The sequence below is a fragment of the Pinus tabuliformis genome, chromosome 9, assembly GCF_031772625.1.
Source record: "Pinus tabuliformis cultivar Carrire ecotype Pingquan chromosome 9, CPIR1, whole genome shotgun sequence".
NCBI classification, from domain to species: Eukaryota; Viridiplantae; Streptophyta; class Pinopsida; order Pinales; family Pinaceae; genus Pinus; species Pinus tabuliformis.
Window position 1 is genome coordinate 1,592,579,580 of NC_142307.1, and position 23,391 is coordinate 1,592,602,970.

The 23,391-nt window shown below is 40.3% G+C and overlaps 1 protein-coding gene across 1 annotated transcript; it reads left to right on the forward strand.

Annotated features, from left to right (window-relative positions):
- Nucleotides 1–5,073: 5,073 nt before the first annotated feature.
- Nucleotides 5,074–10,555, forward strand: LOC149154826 (uncharacterized). Its single transcript, XM_089444233.1, has 2 exons — nucleotides 5,074–5,703; nucleotides 6,575–10,555. The coding sequence occupies exons 1-2, from the start codon at nucleotides 5,074–5,076 to the stop codon at nucleotides 10,553–10,555; spliced, it is 4,611 nt and encodes a 1,536-aa protein (XP_089300359.1).
- The last annotated feature ends 12,836 nt before the right edge of the window (nucleotides 10,556–23,391 follow it).

Genomic DNA, 23,391 nt, shown 5'->3' on the forward strand with positions numbered 1-23,391 from the left:
CAGGCAAAAGAACCGATTGAGACATGTGTCCATAAGTTGGCCACAGGGGTGCGCGACGCTCGGATAAAGATGGCCAGGATTCAGCTGGAGCTAAACCTGCAAATTGTAGAATTGCAGTTGAGGGATCAGCCTTCAACTCTATCAGAAGTAAGGGAACAACATGCCACCACTGTTACAACAGCAATAGCGGTGGTTGACAGTGCAATAGTAGACTGCACGCGACTTTTTGAATAGTCATTCGAGGTCTTGACCACCCTACAGGAGGACCTAAATGTAGAGTGCTTGGAGATAGAGGTGCACGAGCTACAACAACGATATGACGAGGTGAAAGGAACTGCGCAGATAGTCACCCTCACATAGAGGCTCACACAGATGTAGGAGGTAAAGGCGCTTAAGGAACAGGTGGATGCCACTCAGCACAAAGAAGCAGTCCTAAAAGTGCACCTACAACCATGGATAAAGGAGGCATATATGATCACAACTTCCACTGAAGGAAAGCTCGCGACACTGTAGGAAACTCAGCAGAAGATTCAGGGTAGCATTTTAGCAATAGTCAATGAACAATGAGTGGAAGAAGTCTAGAAGGCGGCCGCTCAATGCGCTGCTGAGGTTGCGGTCATCCAAACAAAGCTATGAGGTCTTTGAGCTAAGATCTTCGTGCCTCCAGAGTGACTCGATGGTGAATCACGATGTTTTTGTTGGGGGCCTATTGGGCGCAGGATCCCCAAGGGTAGCTTTGGGGCTAAAAGCCCATATTTTGGTCAAATTTTGTAATCCAAGTGTAAAGGCTCCGCATTTTTTGGTCGTGGAGTGCATAGGTGTTAACGAGTCATAAGGTTGTCCACCCTTATTTTGGAAATGTAATTTCGGCTGTAAGAGATCTACCCATGGTCCGTAGACCATGGGATTGTATAAAAAGAGCTAAGCTCTAAGTAGTTAGTGGCATCAACATGTATGAGAGATAGCTCTAAAGTATAAGTCTAAGCTTGGGTTGTAGCATAGGTAGAGGCTCTGCAGCTGAGTGCGTAGAGGCCTAGAAGTGCGCAGCTAAGTGCGCGGACCCCTCCAGCTGAGTGTGCAGGGCGGGTTGAGTCTGTAATCATCTAGAATTATCAATAAAGAGAAGTATTCTACAATTTCTACATCTTTATTTCCTATTTGTGCATCTTGTTACGTTGGGTATGAATTTCACTTATAATTCTTATATGATGCACGAATGTATGTAAATGTGTTGGTTAAGTGAATGAAATTAAGAACATCTATTTACGCAAAGCTAACTAAGATCAGTTAATAAGATAAGTAAAATTCTTAGCCTATTTTGGGAGATATCGCAATTCGTTGCCTTAGTAGCGCGAAAGTCCCTGAGCCACGGGTTAAATTTGTGCGAAAACCAATTGTACCCTTTCGTGAAGGTACTGAAGGGTGGAAAAGAGGGCTAAGAAACCTGCACAAAGGTAGGTATAGTTGGAATAAACTGACATCAAAACCATATCAAGGGTGTGGAAACTTGGTTCCGGCATCCCCCCATACTGCTTCGGGTGAGACTTCAGTCTGCACTCTGCCGGCTGATGCCGAAAGGGCTAGTAGTGTAGGGATTTGTTTGGCTAACTAACGTTGAATCTGGGTCAGGCCCCCTCAAGCCAACATAATCATTAAAAAATATATATCCATAACAATTTCATCAAACACTGAATCATTACATTATATAAGAAAATCTATAAACGTTTTTGGAAATTTTTGGTGAACTATGCTCAAAAATAACATATTTAATATTAATATTTAACAATAATATGGACAATATTCTTTTCATAAATTAAATAACATGTTATCAAGCGTAAGAAATGTCACTAAACGGAAACTATAGGCACACAACTAATGGGAGTGACCACTCAAGGCCACCACAAGAGAATTAATCTATTAGACCAAGATTAATGGGGAGAAAGATATACAAAGGACAAAGACAAACCTATTTTAACTTTACTATTTTATTCTATGTAAGTTGAACATCCCAAGATATAATGAAAATTAGAATTAATTTTATTGCATTAAGAAAACCCAAGCACATTTTATAACTTAGCAAGGAAGAGATGTATAATACGCATCTTAGCGACACAACACATGGCATTAATTTATTTTTATACTTGCTGAAGGAAGAGTATATTGTAATGCATTTGAGTCAAAATACTTTGACTTTGAGTTAATTTGTAAATTTTTAGAAACTATTTCTAAAGTTTATTAAATTTTTTGGAAAATTAAATATTAAACTCAGTTTTTTATAAATTGAAAATTATTTTTTGAATTTTTAGAATTAGAATTTCTAATTTTGGATTGGTGGATGGCTAATTTTATGTCGTTTAAAATCAAATTTTCAGAATTAAAAATTATTTAAAAATAAAAAATCTAATCACCAAATAAAATTAGTTATCGATTTTGTCTTTTCCTTATTTATGGATTTTTCCATAATAAATATTTTATTTTCAAAAAAAAATAAAAATTTGACATTTTTGGGGCTTTTACTAACCATGGAATCCCATTTAAAAAGCAAAAGTAACAACACTCCATATTACACTAATTTTTCCCTTAGTGATTTTTATTATTGAATGGATTTGGTTTTATTATTATTAGATTTATAAATTTGTTTAAGCATTCAATAATTTTATGTGTAAATATAATTGGGTAGATTTTTAATAAATAATTATCTATAAATATAATTATTATAAAATCTAGATTTTATAACCTAGCACAAGTTTCCATTATCTTTGGGCCTTTTGCAAAAACATAAAAATCAGCAATGTTTCCTTTGCTACCCATGAGCTCCTATGTTTCCAAATTATACAATTTCTTAGGACTTCAAAGCTATGCAAACTTTTCATTCTCTCATTCTGGTTTGGATTTCACAGCAGGCATTTGCAGCTTCGCCTGGTTTAGATTTCACATAAATCATTTGCAGCTTTGCATCCTTTATGTCACATAGGCTGGTAATGTAATTATCAGAGTGTTTATTACAATCCTTGATGTACTTTCCAATTGGTAAGAATAATAATTTCCCTGTTCTTATTTGCAACATTGACATAACAGCCTTCAATATTCCTGCTTGCATGAATTTCCATTTCCCAATTCCGAAGGTAAGATTTTGGTTTTTTCTTAAGGTGGTTTATTGGAATTTTGAGTGACTATTGTTGCTTTTCATTATGGTTTTCCCATTCCCGATGCATTAATGGAATTATTTGGATTCCATTATTGCTAGTTTCATTGGCATGTTTCCATGCATTTCGTATCCAGCAATCATTGCACTCCATGAGATGACATTCTTGTTTCCAGGAAAACTAGTGTCTTTTCGATCTGCTAGTCCCACTAGGATTGGAAGTTACCCTAGAAACAAACAATAAAAGAAATTTGAGATTTCCTCTATGTATGATAGATAAGAGAGAAGAAAAGGGACCAACCTGGATCTTTCGCTTGACTCCTTGCTTGATTTCTCTCCCCCTTGATAGAGCTTGCAACTCCTCTCCTACTTGTCCCGCTTACAGAATACCTGTAGAAACAAAGTAAAAAAATGCCATCAAAGCATCTCAATCTATTATATCATAAACAATGAAGAATATGAAATACATTGAACATCCAATATTATTCACAAATAACAAGATTCACAAATTCACGATTGTATGATCATCATCTGTGCAACTTCTATGTACATTTGATGTCTTTATATTCCTGAATATATCACAGCCTGGATGGATGAAACTAGATCCGGGGTCTTCAAACTCATTTAGTCTTCGCCTGATGTACAAGTCGATCAATGTGAAAAGATGTCCTGAAGTCGAACATGGAAAGACATCGCCTGATTACCAGCCAAAAATGTAAGCTGTTAACAAGAACGAGAGAAATCACCAATAATGATAATGACCCTCAAGGTACTATAGTAAAATTCACATGGTGTGAATATATGATCCGATGTCGAACACCACGCAAAATTTTTCGATCGAAGGCCATTGATGTAAACCTATCGCCGGAAGTGAGAAACTTGCCATTAAGGCATGCAAGCCTCAAAGTACTGAAAGGGTTGTTTCTAAGTCAACTTCTTGGATAATGAGTTGATGTTGACAAGAAGTGACCCGTCGTAGGAGGGCCTTAATGTATCCCACATCTATGACAAGAAACAAAGCAAATGAATTTTCTGGAGGTGAAAATGATCTGATGATACAAAGTTCAGGAATGGTGGTCATGAAAAATGGAGGGTGAAGGTATTGCATTGGATGAGGCATTAACTGGATGGTCTCTGAATGACTTCTCTTGAACATATTGGCGACACTGAGATGGATTTGTAGCATTAACCCCAAAATATGGATGGTATGGAGGACCAATGGTGATATGACTGGTGACCGGAATAACCCAACCTGACTCAATCATGGTGATGGAGTGAAAGTTTCATGTTCAGGATAGACCTGCTACCAATAAAATTCTTCAAGTTTTCTTCCCTTTTTCCCCATTCATTGTTAACCAGTACCTCTTTATTTTTGTCAAGCTTGAGGAGGATAACATATGCATGTTCTATAATTTTCCCTTCGGGAAAACCTGTCACTATGTTTTAGTGATCATAGCGACAGTGAAACTCGTTCTTGTTTGGGTGGACAAGTTTGTCACTATTATGAAACCAACTCACAAAAAGATAGAAAAGAGAGATCCACGCCTTATAATTCAGCTTATTCGAGGGGGCAACCTCCTTTACATTACATAAATGAGAAATTCTTGGATGATTCAAATGACAAAACCTCCTTTCTATATATAGGAGTCTAAGGAGTCACAATATAACCCAGTCGACCTAACAATAATAATATAAAGCCACAAACATCGTCAGATGGCTGGAGCGATGAACGACTGGCAATCACCTGCGCGCGACCTAGAACCTTGATCGCTCCTGCGCCACTGCGCCTGGCAGCGCTGCTGCTAGGCTAGCGCCCTCCCCCTGCTGACTTCCCCTCCTTCGCTCCTGGGCCTCCTGCCCTCCCCCAGCACCGGGGCCTCCCCCGGTTGCCCTCTTGCGGTTTCAGATCCGATCCTCCAATGCCTGAAATGGACCCCCCATCTCAGGATCCTGAAGACCTTGAAAAAGTGTTTGCCTCTCTCATTCCTGAGAGCGCAGCGGGAAAAATCCGACCCACAGCCTCCAAGTTCATCAAGAAACTAGATGAAATACCAGAAGTATCTCTACCTCCTTCCCTCCCGAGGAGAGCAGCAGTCTCCTTAGCAGAAAGAGGCCTGGTCGGCCAGTTCACGGGACTTTGGCCCTCCCCCCGATCAGTTCAGAGATGGGTCGAGAGAAACTGGAACTCGATGGTGCAAGGGAAAATAGCAATCAGGTTCTGTGGCAGAGGATTTTACACCTTTCTATTTGAATCAATGGAGGATAGGAACCTCATCTTCAGAAACGACCCTTATTTCATGGACTCTCGGGGACTCTACCTAAATAGATGGACTCCAGATTTTGACCCAGAAATGGACGTTCCCAACGCTGTCCCCGTCTGGGTTCGCCTACCCCATTTGCCGCTTCATTGCTGGGGGGATGAGTCACTCAAAGCCATAGGGAACGCAGTGGGCAAATACATCGACAGATCTGAACCGAAGGAGAACATGCATGCATACGTGCGGATCTGTGTTGAAGCAGATCTGGGGAAAGGACTTCTGGAAGCAATTAAACTCAAAGTCGATCAATGGACGCACATTCAGCAAGTGGACTACGAGCAGCTACCCTTCAAGTGCAAGGTATGTCATGAATATGGGCATTTCACCAATAGATGTAGCAAATCTAAAACAAATGTACCTGAAGGCAATGTTGAAACCCCCGAGGAAGCTTGGGAGCACGTCAAAAAGAAAAAATCAAACCCCCCTCCAGGATCAATCTCAAAGGCTCCCCATGAAACCCCCCCCCCCCCTCTCACCCCTCTGGCTCTGCCCCTTCCTTTCCCTCCTCCTCCAACCCCTTTGAAACCCTGTCCGCAGAGGACCCCCCATCCCCTCCCCCTTCCCCTCGAGGTACCATTGTTATATCCTCCCCTATCTCCCTCCCCCAGCCCTCTCCTCCCCCAACAGTGGAGAGAATCTTAACCAAGAATAAATCTAAGGAAAACAACCTCTCCACCGATCCCCCCAGAAAAGTTGGAAGGAAGTCTAACAAAGAGATTAGGGATGAAAACGTTGTAAAAGAAATGCCTACCGGAACGCAACAACCAATGGACACATTTCTAGACAAATCCAAAGGAAGCGGAGAAAAAATGAAAGAGAAAAGCGGGGCAAACACCAAACAAGGTAAATGATGATTTTGGTCTCCTGGAATTGTAGGGGGATGGGCTCCACCCTAAAAGAAAATGCAGTCCGAGACCTCCTCAAATCTGAACATCCAGGCCTTCTCCTTCTCCAGGAGACCAAAATCACAGAACAAGAATTCCAAAACCACATAAAAAAAAGCAAAAACTATGCAGGCATAACAATAAGTGCAGCTGGCGCCTCAGGAGGCATAGGAACACTATGGGATAAAAGCAAATGGGAACTTAAATATCAAAAGTCTTACAACTAGTGGGTAAGAACAGACATGCAGAACAAAGCCTCGAAAGAGGAATACTCTATATACAACATTTACGCTCCTAATCATTATAGAGACAAAGCTTCATGTTGGGAATCAATAACATCAGACCTCATGACAGTACAGGGAAGGAACATTTTCCTTGGAGGGGACCTAAACCTTATAAGGAATGCTGATGAGAAACTGGGAGGAAACTACTACGCTGACCCTTCAAGAGACTCATTAGAAGAAATAATCCAAACCCATAATCTAGTGGACATACCTCCGCAAAACGGGAGATTCACCTGGAGCAATAAAAGAACTGGCAACAACAACATAAAAGAGAGATTAGACCGAATCCTCGCTCAAGAAAGAACAGTGGCAAGATTTTCAAATATCCAAAGCAAAATCATACAAGGATACATCTCAGATCATAAACCAGTGTCTTTGACCTTAGATAAAGGGAAGAACATGGGGCCTCTTCCCTTTAAATATAACAAGGCTTGGGACAGCAAAGAAGATTTCAGAAATCTGATCAAGGAGCAGTGGGCAAAAGAAATAATAGGCTCGCCTCACTACATTTGGGAAGCCAAGCTCAAATCTCTCAGGACTGTCATAAAGCGATGGGCAAGAAACCACGCAGCAGAGGAAAGCAAAAAAAGAACTAACCTCCAAGCTCAGCTGGAACAATGGAGTCAGGAAAAAGAGAGAACACAGTATACTGAGGAAGACCAGGCCAAAGAGAATGAAATGTACAAAGAACTGTATAAGCAAAACAGGAGGGAGGAAGAAGAGCAGAGACAAAAGTCCCGCTGCCTCTGGCTCAAAGCCGGAGACAAAAACACTTCCTTTTTTCATAACAGCCTAAAGCTCAGGCGGGCAGGGAATCATATAGAGAGAATCATGATGGAAGGAAGGGAGCTTAGAGATCAAGAGGAAATAAAGGAGGCAGCGTCCAGACACTTCTGCGCCCTCCTATCTTCAGATTCTCAGCCCAACGATAATGCGGACTTCCTTAGCCTAATTGAAAATAAAATATCAGCAGACCAAAACAACGAGCTGGACCAAGAGGTCACGACAGAGGAAATTGAGTGGTCAATCTTCAGCATGGCACAGGATAAGGCACCGGGCCCAGATGGGTTCACAGTGGCATTTTATAGAAACCATTGGGAAATCATCAAAAAAGACTTCATTAGAATGGTAAAGAATTTCTTTTCAAAATGCAAAATGGGAAACAGCATCAAATCCTCTCACTTAGCCCTCATCCCCAAGGATCCCAACCCCCAATCCTTTGATCGATTCCGCCCAATTTCCTTATGCAATGTCTCCTATAAAATTATCACCAAAATCCTAGCCAACAGGTTAAAAAAGCTCCTCCCCTCCCTCATCTCCGAGAATCAAGGAGGCTTCGTCCCTAGAAGACAAATAACGGACAACGTTATTCTTATTCAGGAGGCAATACACAGCAGCATAAATAGAAAGGAAAAGGGCATGATTATCAAACTAGACATGGCGAATGCCTTTGACAGAGTCAATCACCAATTCCTAAAGGCAGTACTCGGGAAATTTGGGATATCCAACACCTTCATCAGCAGGATCATGGAGTGTATATCACTCCCTTGGACAACCCCTCTGATTAATGGCAGGCCAAGTAACTTCTTCAGAAGCTCAAGGGGATTGAGACAAGGCTGCCCGCTCTCCCCATTCCTCTACATTATTATGGCCGAAACGCTAAGCATACACCTGGAAAATCTTCGCAGGCAAAAAGAAATCACAGGTATCAGCATAGTGCGTGGAACCAAGGCGATAAACCACTCCCTCTTTTTCGATGACACCCTCCTAATCGTAGGAGCTTCCAGTCTCATGGCAAGAAGGTTTAAGAAAACGTTAGAGCTCTTTCTTCAAGTGTCTGGAGGCAAACTCAATAATAATAAGTGCATGATATACACCTGGAACGTCCCCAGGCAGATTATTCAGAGAATCTCCACAATCTTGGACATCCCTGCTCAAAGGAATTGGAGTCATTTCATGTATCTGGGATTACCATTAGCAAAGGAGTCGGTCAAAACTGAAATCTGGGTTAAACTAATAGAGAAACTGAGAGGGAAGCTTCAAAGTTGGGGAGTGTCCTGGCTCAACCTGGCTGGAAGAACAACTCTCATTAAAGCCATCCTCTCAGCCCTCCCAATTTATCAGTTTGCAACCACTCTTGCCCCGGCCAGTATTCATAAGCACATGGAATTAATCATTAGGAGCTTCTTGTGGCAGGGAGGAAGGCAGGACTCCAAAAAGTTCAGTCTAGTAAAGTGGGATCAGGTCATTCTACCTTTCGAAAAAGGAGGGCTTGGAATAAGAATTCCAAGATTAGCCAACATGGCCATGGGCTTCAAGTTGATCTGGAGAATTCTCAACGGAAAAGGAGCCTGGTGGACAGAGGTAATCAAAAGGAAATATCTGAATGGGGCCAACTCCAACATCCTATCGGAACCCATTGTTGACAGGCAGTGCACCCCGGTCTGGAAACTTATAAAAAAAACTCTCCCTCATTTCAAAGTATGTATCTCAAGAGCTCCGGGCAGCGGCAGAGACATCAACATCTGGACTGATCGTATAATGGGCTCAGAAGCAAGGGAAGCCCTCCCAAATCTCAGTCCCCTGCAATTGTGGATGGAAACGAAAAATCTTAAGACCCTTTATGACATCTCCTCTTGGGACCAAAACAGATGGCTGGGCTGGAAGCACCTCCCCCTCCCAAACAATCTAAGGGATCTGTGGGTCGACCTCAAGCTATCTCTCTCAGGTTCATCTCCCCTCAACAGTCTGTCCGAGGATAAGTACGTTTGGGACCCCAATGGTGGTAACTATACAGTCAAAGAAGGATACAAAATCCTCCAAAATGCCTCAGCCACAAACAACTGGCCTCTCCACAAAGTGGCTTGGAATCCGGAATGCCTCCCAAAGATCAAATTTTTCAATTGGACCCTCCTCAAAAACAAAATTCTCACAGCGGAAAATCTAAGGAAGAAAGGTATCCTCGGCCCTTCAATCTGCTGCCTGTGTAGAGCAGCGGAAGAAAGCAGCAATCATCTCTTCCTAGAGTGCTCCTTTGCTCGAAATTGTTGGAAGCTCATTACCAGTCCGCTAAGGATTGGTGAACTACCCAATCAGATCACCCTCCTTCAAAAAAATTGGGGGAACAGCTATCCCCACCCCAAAAATAACAAGACCCTCGCCAAAAGACTGTGGAACAGCATCCCTCCAACCCTCTGTTGGCAAATCTGGAACACCCGAAACAAAAGCATTTTTAATAACAAGAAGCCCAACATCTCCAGCACCCTTGCAAAAACAATTGCCCTCATCTCCGAGACCATTGGAGCGAATGGAATAGTCCAATCAGAACAAGATTCTGGGGACCCAAGCGAAATTGAGTGGATGGGAAAATTCAGCCATGAACCAAGGAACCACAAAACAGCAAGTACAGGTAAGAAAAAAACTGACTGGAAGCTAAGAGGCTCTAATGAGGAAATCAGAGAATGGATTCAATTTCAAAAGAGACCCTCCCTTCAGTTCGACGGGGCCTCAAAAAATAGCCCGGGTCAGGCAGGCGCAGGAGGAGTCATCAAAGATCATCAAGGGGAAATTATAGTGACTTACGAGTGGGGATTGGGTACAATGTCCAACAACAGGGCTGAGGCATATAGCCTTCTCCTGGGAACCTCCATAGTGAAAAAACTTGGCCTTCAAAATCCGCTTATAATGGGTGACTCAGCTATCATTATAGTTGCTATGGTCTCGGGGAGGGAATTCAAACAAACTGCACTGAACAATATCAAAGCTAGGATTATGGACAACATTAGAGAAATAAACGGGGCCACCTTCAAACACGTCCTAAGGAGCGGCAACAAAGAGGCAGATGAACAAGCCAGCAAGGCAACCAGTAGACCGGCAGGCCAAGTCAGAGAAAATGACTCTCTCTATGACAAAGCAATCCCCTAAAGAATCCCATCCCACTCCCTCTTCTCAGAACCTGAGTCAACTCAGACATCAACCTTCTCGAAATCTGTTCATCCCAGAATCCCCTCACTCTCTACCAAATCTCCTCGACTGCGCAACTTCGTCCCTCTCATATCAGATCCTCCCCCCTGCGATTGAATATGTCACCTCTTCCAGCCTCAATTTTGTGTTTCATTCGTCCTCCGCCATCATTTCTAAGCTCTGCGCAGATGGTCATCATTCCCTTATCCTCATCGCATGCAGCAAGATCTCTCCCTGGGCTCACAGTCACCTCAGGAATCGATCCAGCCAGATCTGGTTCACGCACCCAAGATGCCCCCCTCCCTCTATTTATAGCAGCATGGACCTCTATATCATCTCATCCTTCACTGCTGCAAAGGTTCTGGACCGCGCCCCCTCTCAGCACAGGCACTCTCTTGAAGCTGGGCACAGTCATCTGAAGCTCGGATCAAGCACATCGACAGCGGTAATCTCAGGCTCTTTTAATATCAGATTTAATTTTCCTTCTAACTGGTGGTTTTTTTGGCCGTCGCAGCGCTCCCCCTCTCATCCTTCCGCTCCCTTGTCATCCTGTCCCTTCCCCCCCCTTCTGGTCCCCTCCCTATGCAAAGCTTCGCACCCCTCCTCACTGTTTGTTTTATTCCCTTATATCGCCCTCATCCCCGGAATTCATCCCTCTCCGCATCCCCAGCTTTCCGATCTTCTTCCCCAGCTTGGTAAAATGGCGGAATAGCAGGATCAACAAGGAGCTCAGGAGCCTGTTAACAATCCTCTAGAAAATGTCATCACGAACAGTGAATGCTATCTCTGCAAAGTGCACACTTTCATGATCGGCAGATTCATCAAGCATTTCAACGACCTCAAAGATGATTACCAGGCAGACAGCAGATCAAAATGGAAGAAGCTTGAGAAATAAAAAGCAGATATCGAGGCCTTGAAGGACAGGTGCACCCATCTTGAGGAAGCTATAGCACATATCAGGACTCTCACCCAAAGTATGCAAGCAAAAGCTTCAACTAGAGGCAGCGCAAGGAAGGAATCCCTCCCTGATGATTCAGTTAACCAGAAACTCCCCTAGGAATTATGAAGTGTAAATTTTTTTGGCTTGCAGGCTCCTTTATCCGGCAATATAGCCGTTACCTCTTTCATTTCAGTTATCGTTTATGTAGCAATGAGGATCAAGGGTATGTGAACCCGTTTTGGATCCTTAATGCCTTGGTCTGCCGTATCTATGTACTAGGACTCAGTCCCTAAATTTTTTTATAATATACCAGTAACCGATTTTGTAAAAAAAAATATATAAAGCCAAAAAAATAACAATAGAGGGATTCTATGGGGCACAATAATAACAATATGGGGACAATAGGGGCACAACAATATTAATAAGGGATACAACTACAATAGTAACGGGGTAATCACTAGTATTATAGGGACCCAACATGCCCCTCTCCTTCAAAAAAGTGTTGTCCTCAACGCTTTAGTAGTTCTGGATGCTTTTGTATAAAATTCTCATCCTCCCATGTGGAATCTTCAGCGGATAAGTTCTTCCACTTGATAGGATACTATGAAATTGATCGATTTCGTAACTGTTGAGTTCATGTTTCTTTAACTGCTTCTGGTTCCAATTTAATTTTTCCTTCCTCGTCAAGTTTTGGAAATATTGTTTGAACTGGGAGCTTGTCGCCTATAATTTTCTTTAAACATGAAACATGGAAAACTGGGTGCAATCGAGAAGCTGCAAGAAGCTCCAATTTGTATGCCATAGTACCAACCTTTTGCAACACCTTGTACGGGCCATAATACTTTGGTGATAATTTATTGTCCTTCTTAGCTTGCTTGAGGGACATTTGGTTATATGTTTGTAGCCGTAGGAATACCCAATCACCTACATCAAAACTTCTTTCGCTGCGATGTTGATCTTCCTATTGTTTCATTCTATTCTGTGCCAACATGAGGTTATCCTTTAAGAGTTGGAGGACATGTTGTCGATGTTCGATGTGATGTTCCACTGCTTAAACCTTAGAATTTTCTCTTAAATATGATGTGATGGATGGTGGCTGATATCCATAAAGTGCCATAAATAGGGTCATTTTTGTTGCTGTATGGAAGGAAGTGTTATACCACCATTCAGCCAGAGGCAACCATTTGACCCATTGTGTCTATTTATCAGATACAAAGAAACGAAGATAGCCTTCCAAACATTTGTTTACTATCTTAGTTGGCCCATAAAATTGAGGATGATAAGATGAGCTATGAGCTAACTAAGTACCAAGACAATAAAATAATTCTGTCCAAAAATTTCCAGTGAAAATGGGATCTCTGTCACTTACAATAATCTTTGGGTTTCCATGTAGCTTTTGAATTGTTTCCATAAATGCAGTAGAAACTGTACTGGCTTTAAATGGATGTGATAATGCACAAAAGTGTGCATACTTGGTAAGTCTGTCAACTACCACCATGATGACACTCTTTCCCTCAGACTTGGGTAAACCTGTGATAAAATCCATTGAAACCTCCTCCCAACATTGGCTTGGAATGGATAAAGGTTGTAATAGACCCAGTGTCTTAATTGTTTCAACTTTATTTTGTTGGCAAACCAAACATTCCGCCACAAACTTTTGAATATATGATTTAAGGCCCTCCCAAAAAAATTCCTTCTTAACCCTGTGGTAAGTTTTTAAAAATCCTGAGTGCCCTCCTAAGGGAGCAGTGTGCAATTCCATAAGAATCTTTTGTTTTAGCTGGGAATTGTTACATAGGTATAAGCGATCTTTGTACCATAACAAATCATTTTTCCAACTAAATGTATCAGATGTACTGGAGTCTTGTTGTAACTTTCGAATAAATTCCCACACTTCCTCATCATTCTTCCATTCCTCCCTTGCTTCGTTTATCCAATCTGGTTGGATAATAGAAATGGCGTACAACAATGCTTTCACATCCTCATCCTTTCTTGAGAGTGCATCTGCCACCACATTTTGCTTCCCTTTTTTGTAGATGATTTCAAAGTCATAACCCAACATCTTTGTGACCCACTCTTGTTGCTCTTCAAAGGATAATATTTCTTCTAAAATGTATTTAAGGCTATCATGATCCGTTTTTACCTTGAAGTGTCTTCCCATTAGGTAGGGTCACCATTTCTTAAGTCCATGGAGTATTGCCAACATTTCCTTCTCATAAATAGCTTTGTGTAAAAAATTTCCCTTGATTGGACGACTTTCGAAAGCAATGTGTCTTCCATCTTGCATTAAAAGAGCACCAATTCCATTTCCTGAAGCATCACATTCCACAATAAAGGTTTTTGTGAAGTCTGGTGTAGCTAAGACCGATGCTTGGAACATTGCCTCTTTAAGATGCTCGAAGGCCTTTGTTTCTTCTAGGTCCATGAAAATGCATCTTTCTTCAATAATGTTGTTAGAGATGCTACTATTCTCCCATAATTCTTACCAAACTTGCGATAATACCCTGTCAACCCGAGAAATCCTCGCAGAGGATTTATGGATGTGGGGATTTTCCATTCCTTAATGGGTTTAATTTTGCTAGGGTCTACCTTAACTCCTTCATGAGATACAATATGACCCAAATATTCCACCTCTTGTACTCCAAAGAAACATTTGGATCTTTTTGCATATAATTGTTTCTCCTCCAATAATTGTGGCACCTTGTCAACATGTTCAACATAATCCTTCCAAGACTTGCTATAGATTAGTATATCATGAAAAAATACTAACACAAATTTTCTAAGGAATGGTTTGAAAATGGAATTCATCAAACCTTGAAATGTTGAAGGTGCATTGGTAAGGCAAAAAGGCATGACCAAAAATTCATAATGACCCTCATGAGTTCTAAATGTTGTTTCCAGAATGTCTTCAATCTTCTTTTTGATTTGATGATATCTTGAATGAAGATCCAACTTGGTGAAGTAAATTGATCCATGAAATTCATCCAGTAATCCATCAATGACTGGAATGAGAAACTCATCTTTAATAGTGAGCTTGTTGAGCTCCCTATAATCTGGACACATGCGCCATGATCCATCCTTCTTGTGCACCAATACTACTAGAGCATAGAAAGAACTTTGACTCATTTGAATAATACCAACCTCTAGCATTTCTGCAACCATTTGTTCAATTTCACTCTTTTGGGCATAGGGATGTCTATACGGCCTGATGTTTGGAGGAACACTTCCTGGAATTAGATGAATAGCATGATCATGACCACCAATAGGTGGGAGACCTTTGGGAGTCTCAAATACCTTGGAATGATTGTCCAAGACTTTTTGAAGAACTGGAGAAATAGATGATTCCAATGTGGAAACATCTAGCGAACATAATTGTGCAATTACAACTCTTTGTTCCTTTTTTAGAAGCTTTTTCATACCGTTAGAGATGATTATCTTTCCCGGTTTCCCTGCAATACCCCTTAATTCAACTTCCTTTCCTTCCACAGAAAATTTCATTAAAATTTATTGAAAATTAAAACCTATTGTACCCAAGGATTGTAGCCATTGGACTCCTAGTACAACATCAACACCTCCCATCGGAATGGAAAGCATTGGGCTAGTCAATACATATTCTCCCATGGATAGCTTGATATTATGGCACTTTCCAGAGCAATTTATTGTTCCTCAATTTGCAACCATCACTTGACACTCTGGTGCTGGATATAAGAAGCAATTCAATTCTTTTTCTACCTTACAATGAATAAAATTGTGGGTACTTTCTGAATCAATCAACACTATTACCTTTTTCTTCTTGATTTGTCCTTCTATCTTGATGGTTTGAGGAGTGGTAATTCCTGCCAATGCATTACAAGATATAGTCAGATTCATTTCTTCTTTATCTAGGCTTTGTTCCTGGAGTATATCCTCTTTTTTTGACCTTTCTTTCTCCTTTTCGTCTTCCTCTTCACAATCTATGTAGAATAATTTCTTCTCATCACACTTATGACCTTTAGTGTATTTGCTATCACAACTGTAACAAATCCCTTTTGCTCTTTTTTCTTCCAATTGTTGTGGTGTCAACCTTATAGGGTGTGGAATACTAGGGGCAACAACAACTCCATCTTTATAGTTGTGAGTGGTATGCTTCCTGGTTGCCATAATTTTGCTTTCCATTTTTCTTGCTAACTTGAATGCCTTCTCTAATGAATCGGGTTCCCAAAGGGGAACATCATGTTGGATATTATCCTTTAAAGTCCCTATGAACACATCAATCCTATGCTCCTCTGGAATATTTTTTACCCTTATGTTCAATTTTTGGAACTCCTCAATGTGCTCCTTTATTGAACCCTTTTGTTTGAGACTTATCAATTGGCTAAAAAAATTGTTGCTTTTTGTATCCTCATACTGTGCTATCAATTCTTCCGTAAAAATCACCCAAGTGATAATTTGTTTATGAGAGCAAAGCCATTGACACCATACAAACTAATTTGGTTCCAAATATAAAGTTGCAATACGTACCTTTTGTGTGTTTTGCACATTATTGAGATCGAAAAATTGCTCCATCTGTAATATCCATGTTGCAGGATCCTTGCCATCAAACTTCCTCATATCGATTTTTGGAATATGGTGGGTCTTCGATCCAACATTAGAGTCTATGGAATCATGATTAACATTTCTTTTGTTCTCATCATGAGTTTCCTTTACTACCCTTTCACCATTAGTGACCATTTCTTGTAGCAACTTATTCATATTTATCTTCAATTCTTCCATCTTATCATCCATGCCATCAATTTTAGTGTCCATGCCATTCATCTTAGCTTCCATGCCATCCATCTTAACTTCTACGCCTTTCTTTAAACAATCCATCTTAGCTTCTATACCTTTCTTTAAACCATCCATCTTAGCTTCTACATCTTTCCTTAGACCATCCATCTTAGATTTTGTTGCTTTTTGTGCAAGTGACACTTGTTGCACTTGGTCTCATAATTTTGATATATCATGTTGCATTTCTCCTCTTATTCATAAGTCATGCTAGAGCTTTTAGGTTGCTTACTAGGTGTTTTCATTTTCTTTCCTTAGAGCATCAATTACCGATTCAAACTAATTTTTCAAACCAAGCTTATGCAAAAATTAAAAAAAAAACTACACACCTTTTTTCACTTTGTAGAAGCTTGATACTGAATCTGATGTATCTCTGCAATTTCAGATCATCCAATTCTGAAATTGTGACCTATAGTAGCCCTCTGTGTCCTCTTTCCAATGCCACTAGTCTGATCCAAGTTGGATTCTCCAAGGAAGAGTTATACACAATCTCCCAAGATGACCTAATTATAGACTAGTTCATTAGAGCGAACTTATACGACGTGCCACGAGTCACTGTTTCGACCTTTGGATCTGAAAAAGATATACAAGAAACTAAAGCCCATCCTCTTTTTTTACCTTCTGATGAAATTTCAATCTGATTCTTAGAGAGCAAGTTATGACGATTTTCCCCAGGTCACCTGTTAGGAATGTAATTCAGGAGCCTGCAAAAATACCAACTTCCTCAGATCATATCTCTGTAAATATAGCGCGAAAATATCTGAAATTCAGATTTGAGATTCAGCACGATTTCTTCTCAAATGGGTTTTTTTTAGCTTCTGAAACATCACAGAAAAAAAAGTTATAGTGAAAATGTCACGATGACCTGTCTGGAGCAGTGAAACCCTAGAATCCAAAGCTCTCATACCAAATGTTATGAAACCAGCTCACAAAAAGATAGAAAAAGAGAGATTCACGCCTTAGAATTCAACCCCTTCGAGGGGGAAACCTCCTTTACATTACATAAATGAGCAATTCTTGGATGATTCAAATGACAAAACCTTCTTTCTATATATATGAGTCTAAGGAGTCACAATATAACTCAGTTGACCTAACAATAATAATATAAAGCCACAAAAATAACAATAGATGGATTCTATGGGGCACAGTAATAACAATATGGAGACAATAGGGGCACAACAATATTAATAAGGGATACAACTACAATACTAATAGGGTAATCACTTGTATTATAGGGACCCAACAGTCACTGTCATTTTAGCGAGTTTAACGACAAAGATAACTCGACCCTTTTCATGTTTAGAGAGTTTGAAAAGGGATGAAAAGGAAACTACATCAGTTCTTTTTCGTAGCATAATCCCTTAATTCCGAGAAAGATTAGAATAATATGAAAGGGATGACTTTTCTGATCACTTTAGCGAGCCGAAAAAGACAAGCCCTCGAACTTTTTCATGAAATAATCCCTCAGGTCCGAAAAGTTTAAAATATACAGGAGGGATGGCACTTCCAATCACTTTAGCGAGCTGGAGAGGGCAATTTATCGACAATATTTTCATATTTAGTGAGTCTGAAAAGGGTTTAAAGAGGACTCGTTTTTTAAGAACGAGTGGCGTTTCAGGGTAGCAACTAGTTCCGAGTAAGCTTGGAACTTTTCAAAACATGGTGATGTGAAGAGGGTGGCTAACAGGACCACTTGTCGCAACTGTTCCTCAAAAGAGTAAACAATCAAGTGGAAGCGTATGATTGGCCAAAATAATGGAGGTGATGGTAGGAACACAACCAAGGTTCAAAAGGCTAATAGCAGGGCAATCACAAAGATTATTTACCGAAGGTGGGTTCATTTCTTAATGAGCTTGAACTCCAGGGGAACATATGCTCAGTGGGATGCGGGTTCATTTTTTAATGAGCTCAAACCTTGAGGAAAGTATGCTCAGGAGAGTGCGGGTTCATTTTTTAATGAGCTCGAACCTTGCAGAAAATATGCTCAGGAGAGTGCGGGTTCATCTTTTAACAAGCTTGAACCTTGCAGAAACCTTTCTCATTGCCTTTTTATGTAGGCTAGAAACGACCAAACTACAAAGCTAAAAAATACTAAAAATCTAAGGAACTACTAAGATTAGGTAGGATGGTTTCATCAGTAGTTTAGACAAAACCCTTCCTTTGCTCTGTCTGCGGCGCAGACATTTCCAGACCAATCACCTAACCTAAGAAGTTGAAAAAATAAAAAGTTAAAAAATGAAATTGGTCGTTTTTCACTTGCATAAAAAATTTTGCATGCCCCCAGGCATCGAGAAAAGGAGAGTCTGTAGTAACCATATGGTAATCACTATGGTTAAGCAAGATTTTTTTTGTCAGTGGCTAGACAAAAACACTTCCTTGACTTTGTCTTCTAATTAGACAATGGTGAGTGGTGTGTCAAACCAATCACTTAACTTACAGGGACATTCATATGGTAGGATAGTTTTGTCAACGGTTAGACAGAAAACTTCCTTGGCTTCGTCCACAGAGTGGACAAAAGTGAATGGTGTGGGATGGCACTTCCAATCACATAACCTACAGGGAAACCTATCTTTTCAGCTAGGTTCATCCACCAAATGGACAAGGGTGCATGCCCCCTAAGCTTCATTACATTCACCATACTACCTGCGGTAATTAGGTGGATATTATGAAGGTTGAAGAGACGCTCTCTACGCAAAAGGACTATTTAGGGATGATGTTTTACTTGAAGCTGTGTTTGAACCAGGAAATGAAAGCTGGTCAACAGTGACAATTTTGCCTTCATACAGGAAGCACATCACTCGAAAGAGTGTTGAAACAATAGCTTCCATGTTGTAAACATAGTCACGTCCAAGGAGTAGATTGTAATCTAATGGTTCTTGGACTACCATCACGTTCAAGTGAACGGTTTTCCTTCTCAAAGTTATTGGTAATTTGGGAAGGATCCCTAATGGTCAAGTGGTTCCTTTGTTAAAGCCTGAAAATTTTTGTGTAACGGGCATAAGTGATGGTGAACCAAGTGCTTTCCAGGTAGTTGAGGAAAGGATACTCACTGAAGCCCCTTCATCTATGATAGTTCCAAACACGATCATTTTGTAAACTTGTAGTATGATCCGGAATGGTACATTAGAAGGAAGGCGGGATCTTGCTAGTCAATTCCAATCAAAGGAAGTAACTAGATTCCTTGGAGGGGGTACCGAATAAATGGTTGAATTAACCCCTTGAGTCGCGGGAACTGGGAGATTCTCTTCCTGTTGCGAAGGAACAGGCGGATTGACCCCAAGTTCAACGAACTCTGAAGTGACAAAAATAATTTGAACAATATCATTCTAACTCTCTTTGGGAATGATATCATCTGAAGGTGGACCTTCTGAAGGAAATACTAGGTTGACTGCCATCTAGGCCTGCTGACTTTGGTCCAGTATGGACTCAGAAGATTCACTTTCAATGATAGTTGTTTCGACCGATGGTTGAGTTATGTCAGTCAGATTTTCAACTAGTAGAGGACTTGAGGTGAGTTTCTTGTATCCATATGGAAGTCACTACGGTGAAGCAGGACAGTTACGCAAGACTCTTTTGGCCTCATCCAAAAAGGGACAACAAGGAAGGTGATGGTCCCCTTCACATAATCCACAAAAAATTTTGACCTTTCCTTTCTATCCATGAACTTCATTTTCACTAGTTGATGGTGTTCCATCAACATGATCACTAGAGGTTTATGACACCAGATGGTGCAAATGGGGAGATCATTCTCTCAAGATTCGTAGAATGCAAGGACAATATCGATGAAATAGTTTCCTCTGCAAATTACACAAGGAAATCTGGGAGATTTGTTGTGTAGATTTTCACCAGATGATTCACGGTTGCCCCCTTGCTTAACTGACTTCTTCTTCTTCTTCTCCTTCCCTTTCTTCTTCTTCTTAGCTACTTGGTTACTAGTATCATTGTTTTCACCAAGCAAAGAGGAAGAAGGGGAGGGAGAAACAAACGAAGAATGAGGTGAACGGTCAACTTCAGTATCAACTGGTTGCTGATTCAATTGCTGAGGAACCATGGTATTTTCAATGATAGAGGTTGAGAATAGCCATACCAGCAGACCAATTGTGATTCCTGGAAGGGACAATGTGGCCATATACAGAGCACCAATATTTCCCCAAGAGGAAAATGGACTAGGATTCCCCTCGAGAGGGATTCCATGATTGGTGGACTCCATTATCTCAACCTAAGATCAACGAAGGAACTTGGATGTTATTCCAAATTAAATAAATTTTAATGATGCTTTGACACAACTATGCTTTTTCAATTTTTAAGAGTCGAGAAAAAGCTAAAGATGAATCTAGTCCCCTTCGATTTTTAATGAGCTTGAAGTGACAAGTTCTCAGATGGAACTTTCCTTTTAAGGAGTCGAAAAGGAATGAAAGTGACTACTCTAGAAATCTATATAGAGGGATTACCAAACCAATCGCAAAACTGAAAAATACACCTGGGTGATAAATTAAAGAGTATTTACCGAGGACTTATGTACGTCAGTCAATCTTCCCAAATGCAGTGTTCAGCGCATTGCAATCGATAGGGCGGCAGACACGACTTCCTATGGATAAAGGATATAAACCTATGATTGTCTCCCATTAGATACTCGATGGTATAGGGAGCACACAAGTCCGTGCTAGCACTTGTCGTATCAAAGGGGAGGAATCACCCAACCTTTAATGAAAATGATAGTTACTAGATTTTACGACGCCAGAACACATCTCTAGCCTAGACTTCTAGATGTGTTGCGTTAGGTTCCAAAGCATTTTTAAGTTCATTGAAATTTATTTTAGAGTTGATCTTGCTTAGAAGTTTTCCTTTCAATGGTTCACCGCATGATGTAGATGTAAAATTCCTAAATATGCAGTCTACAATAATAAACAATCGTTGTTTATTTTGAGCATTAAAATCCTAGCTACTAAGGAAAGAAGATTACGATTCTTTCAAACAAAGAGAAAATAGCACACACTAAATGAACTTTTCCTAAATCATTTTTCACACACAGTCTAAATGCAAATGAAAATGCATGTATTTGTTTTTCGTTCCCTTAATGTGAGAAATGCAAAAAAGGAAAACTAAGTATAGATCTAAAATATTTTTTTCAAAGCGACATTTCGACAATTTCCTTTTCAAAATGAAAGGAAGACTTAAATGATAGTTTTCAATTTTGAATAGAAAATGCTTTCAACACTTCAAATATTAAAAAATCAAATCAAATACATGACAAAACGTTCAATCAACTATCCAGAGACGGAATACTTTACGACACTCCTCTTTTTGACACAAAACGACAGTTACGACACTGTTTGCACCAAAACGACAGATCGATTTAAGCAACTTTTCAACAAAGGATTGTAAATGATGGGAAAATGCACAAAAACATTTACCAATCCTAATCAATGAAGGCTAGTCTATGTAATGCAAGGAGGCTTCAGCAATGAGATATTGTTCATAAGCAACAAAAACAATTAAACAGAGCTGAAAACAAGGACAAAAACCCCAAATTTCAAGGAGAGAAATAGGATTACTTAGTCATCGCACCCATGCTTCACAGAAACAAGGATGAATCTCACCTGCTACACATCGGAAGTGAGATGTATATTGGTTTCCAGTGACGGACAGTGCAATGGGCTAGGGAGCACAACTGAGATGGGTTTTGGCTTAGATTTGCAGCTGATTTCAGTGATTTAAATCTGAGCTATTATGGACAGTAAAGAGAAAAGTACAGGGGTATGATCTTGGGAGGTTACTAAGCTACCAAAATGGCATCTAGAATGCTTGTAAGTCATATGTTCAAATCATAAACTAAACTAGAGATTGACTGAAGCAGCATTCATCTACTTTGCAATTGCAGAGAAGGAGCAGTTCGAAGGCTATCTGGCTAACTTCAGGCTCCGTCTATAGTTTATAAAACAAACAATCAATAATAGCAAACAAACTATTCACTCCCTAGCGGAGTCACCATTTTGTTTCCGGGAAAAATAGTGTCTTTTCGATCTGCTAGTCCCACTAGGATTGGTAGCTATCCTAGAAACAAACAATCAAAGCAATTTTTGATTTCCTGTATGTATGATAGACAAGAGAGAAGCAAAGGGACCAACCTGTATCTTCCGCTTGAATCCTTGCTTGATTTCTCCCCCCCTTGATAGAGCTTTCAACTCCTCTCCTACTTGTCCCGCTTAGAGAATACCTGTAGAAACAAAGTAACAAAACACCATCAAAACATCTCAATCTATTATATCATAAACAATGCAGAATTACAAATACATTGAACGTTCAATATCATTCACAAATAACAAGATTCACAAAGACACGATCGTATGGAGGAAAACTCAAAGAACTTTATTAAAATAGAAGGGAGAATTACAACCTAGCTGTCTGATCCAGCACCATCCTCCCAGCATCAAAGCCCTCTTCACCTCATGAAAATAAAAATCACCCAACAATACAATACTCTTTCTCAAAGAAAAACTATCAGCACTTCCTTACAAATTACAAAATTCCAGCCCCTAGATCTCTTAGATGAGGGATCCATTTATAGATGTCTGCAAGGGTTTGATTCATCTCTAGGTTTTTGATTAGTTTCATTCCACTTGTTGTTCTTGGTTCCACTTGGATATTTCTTGGATCTCTTGCTCATCCCTAGGCGAATTCAGAGAGGCAAGTGTCATAGGAGAAGTTTCTAGAAGATTCCATGAGCATCCACTTAGCAAACTGTCTTGGACATTTGTCCATTCTCACTCATCGCACCCCACAGAAGGCCTCTTTAGTATGCATCACACTTGGCTAGTGTAGGAGTCAATATGCATCACACCTTGATAGTGGAGCAGTCAGTATGGTCCAGTTTTGGCCAGTTCTGAGTGGTTTTTCAAGTGGAACTTTTGGGGAATGATGTAATCAGTTGACCATGATCCTTTAGGGTATGAAAAAAAACTTTTAGGGGTTAAAGAGCCCTTGGTTTATCGACATATAAGATTGGGGTTGCAGTGCCCAAATATGTCTATAACAATTCCTTTTAGGAATTTGG

Coding starts and splice junctions, on each gene's coding strand:
- LOC149154826 (XM_089444233.1), top strand. CDS start 5,074: ATGGACCCCCCATCTCAGGATCCTGAAGACCTTGAAAAAGTGTTTGCC. Junction 5,704..6,574: donor TGGAAGCAATTAAACTCAAA/GTCGATCAATGG, acceptor TCTTACAACTAG/TGGGTAAGAACAGACATGCA.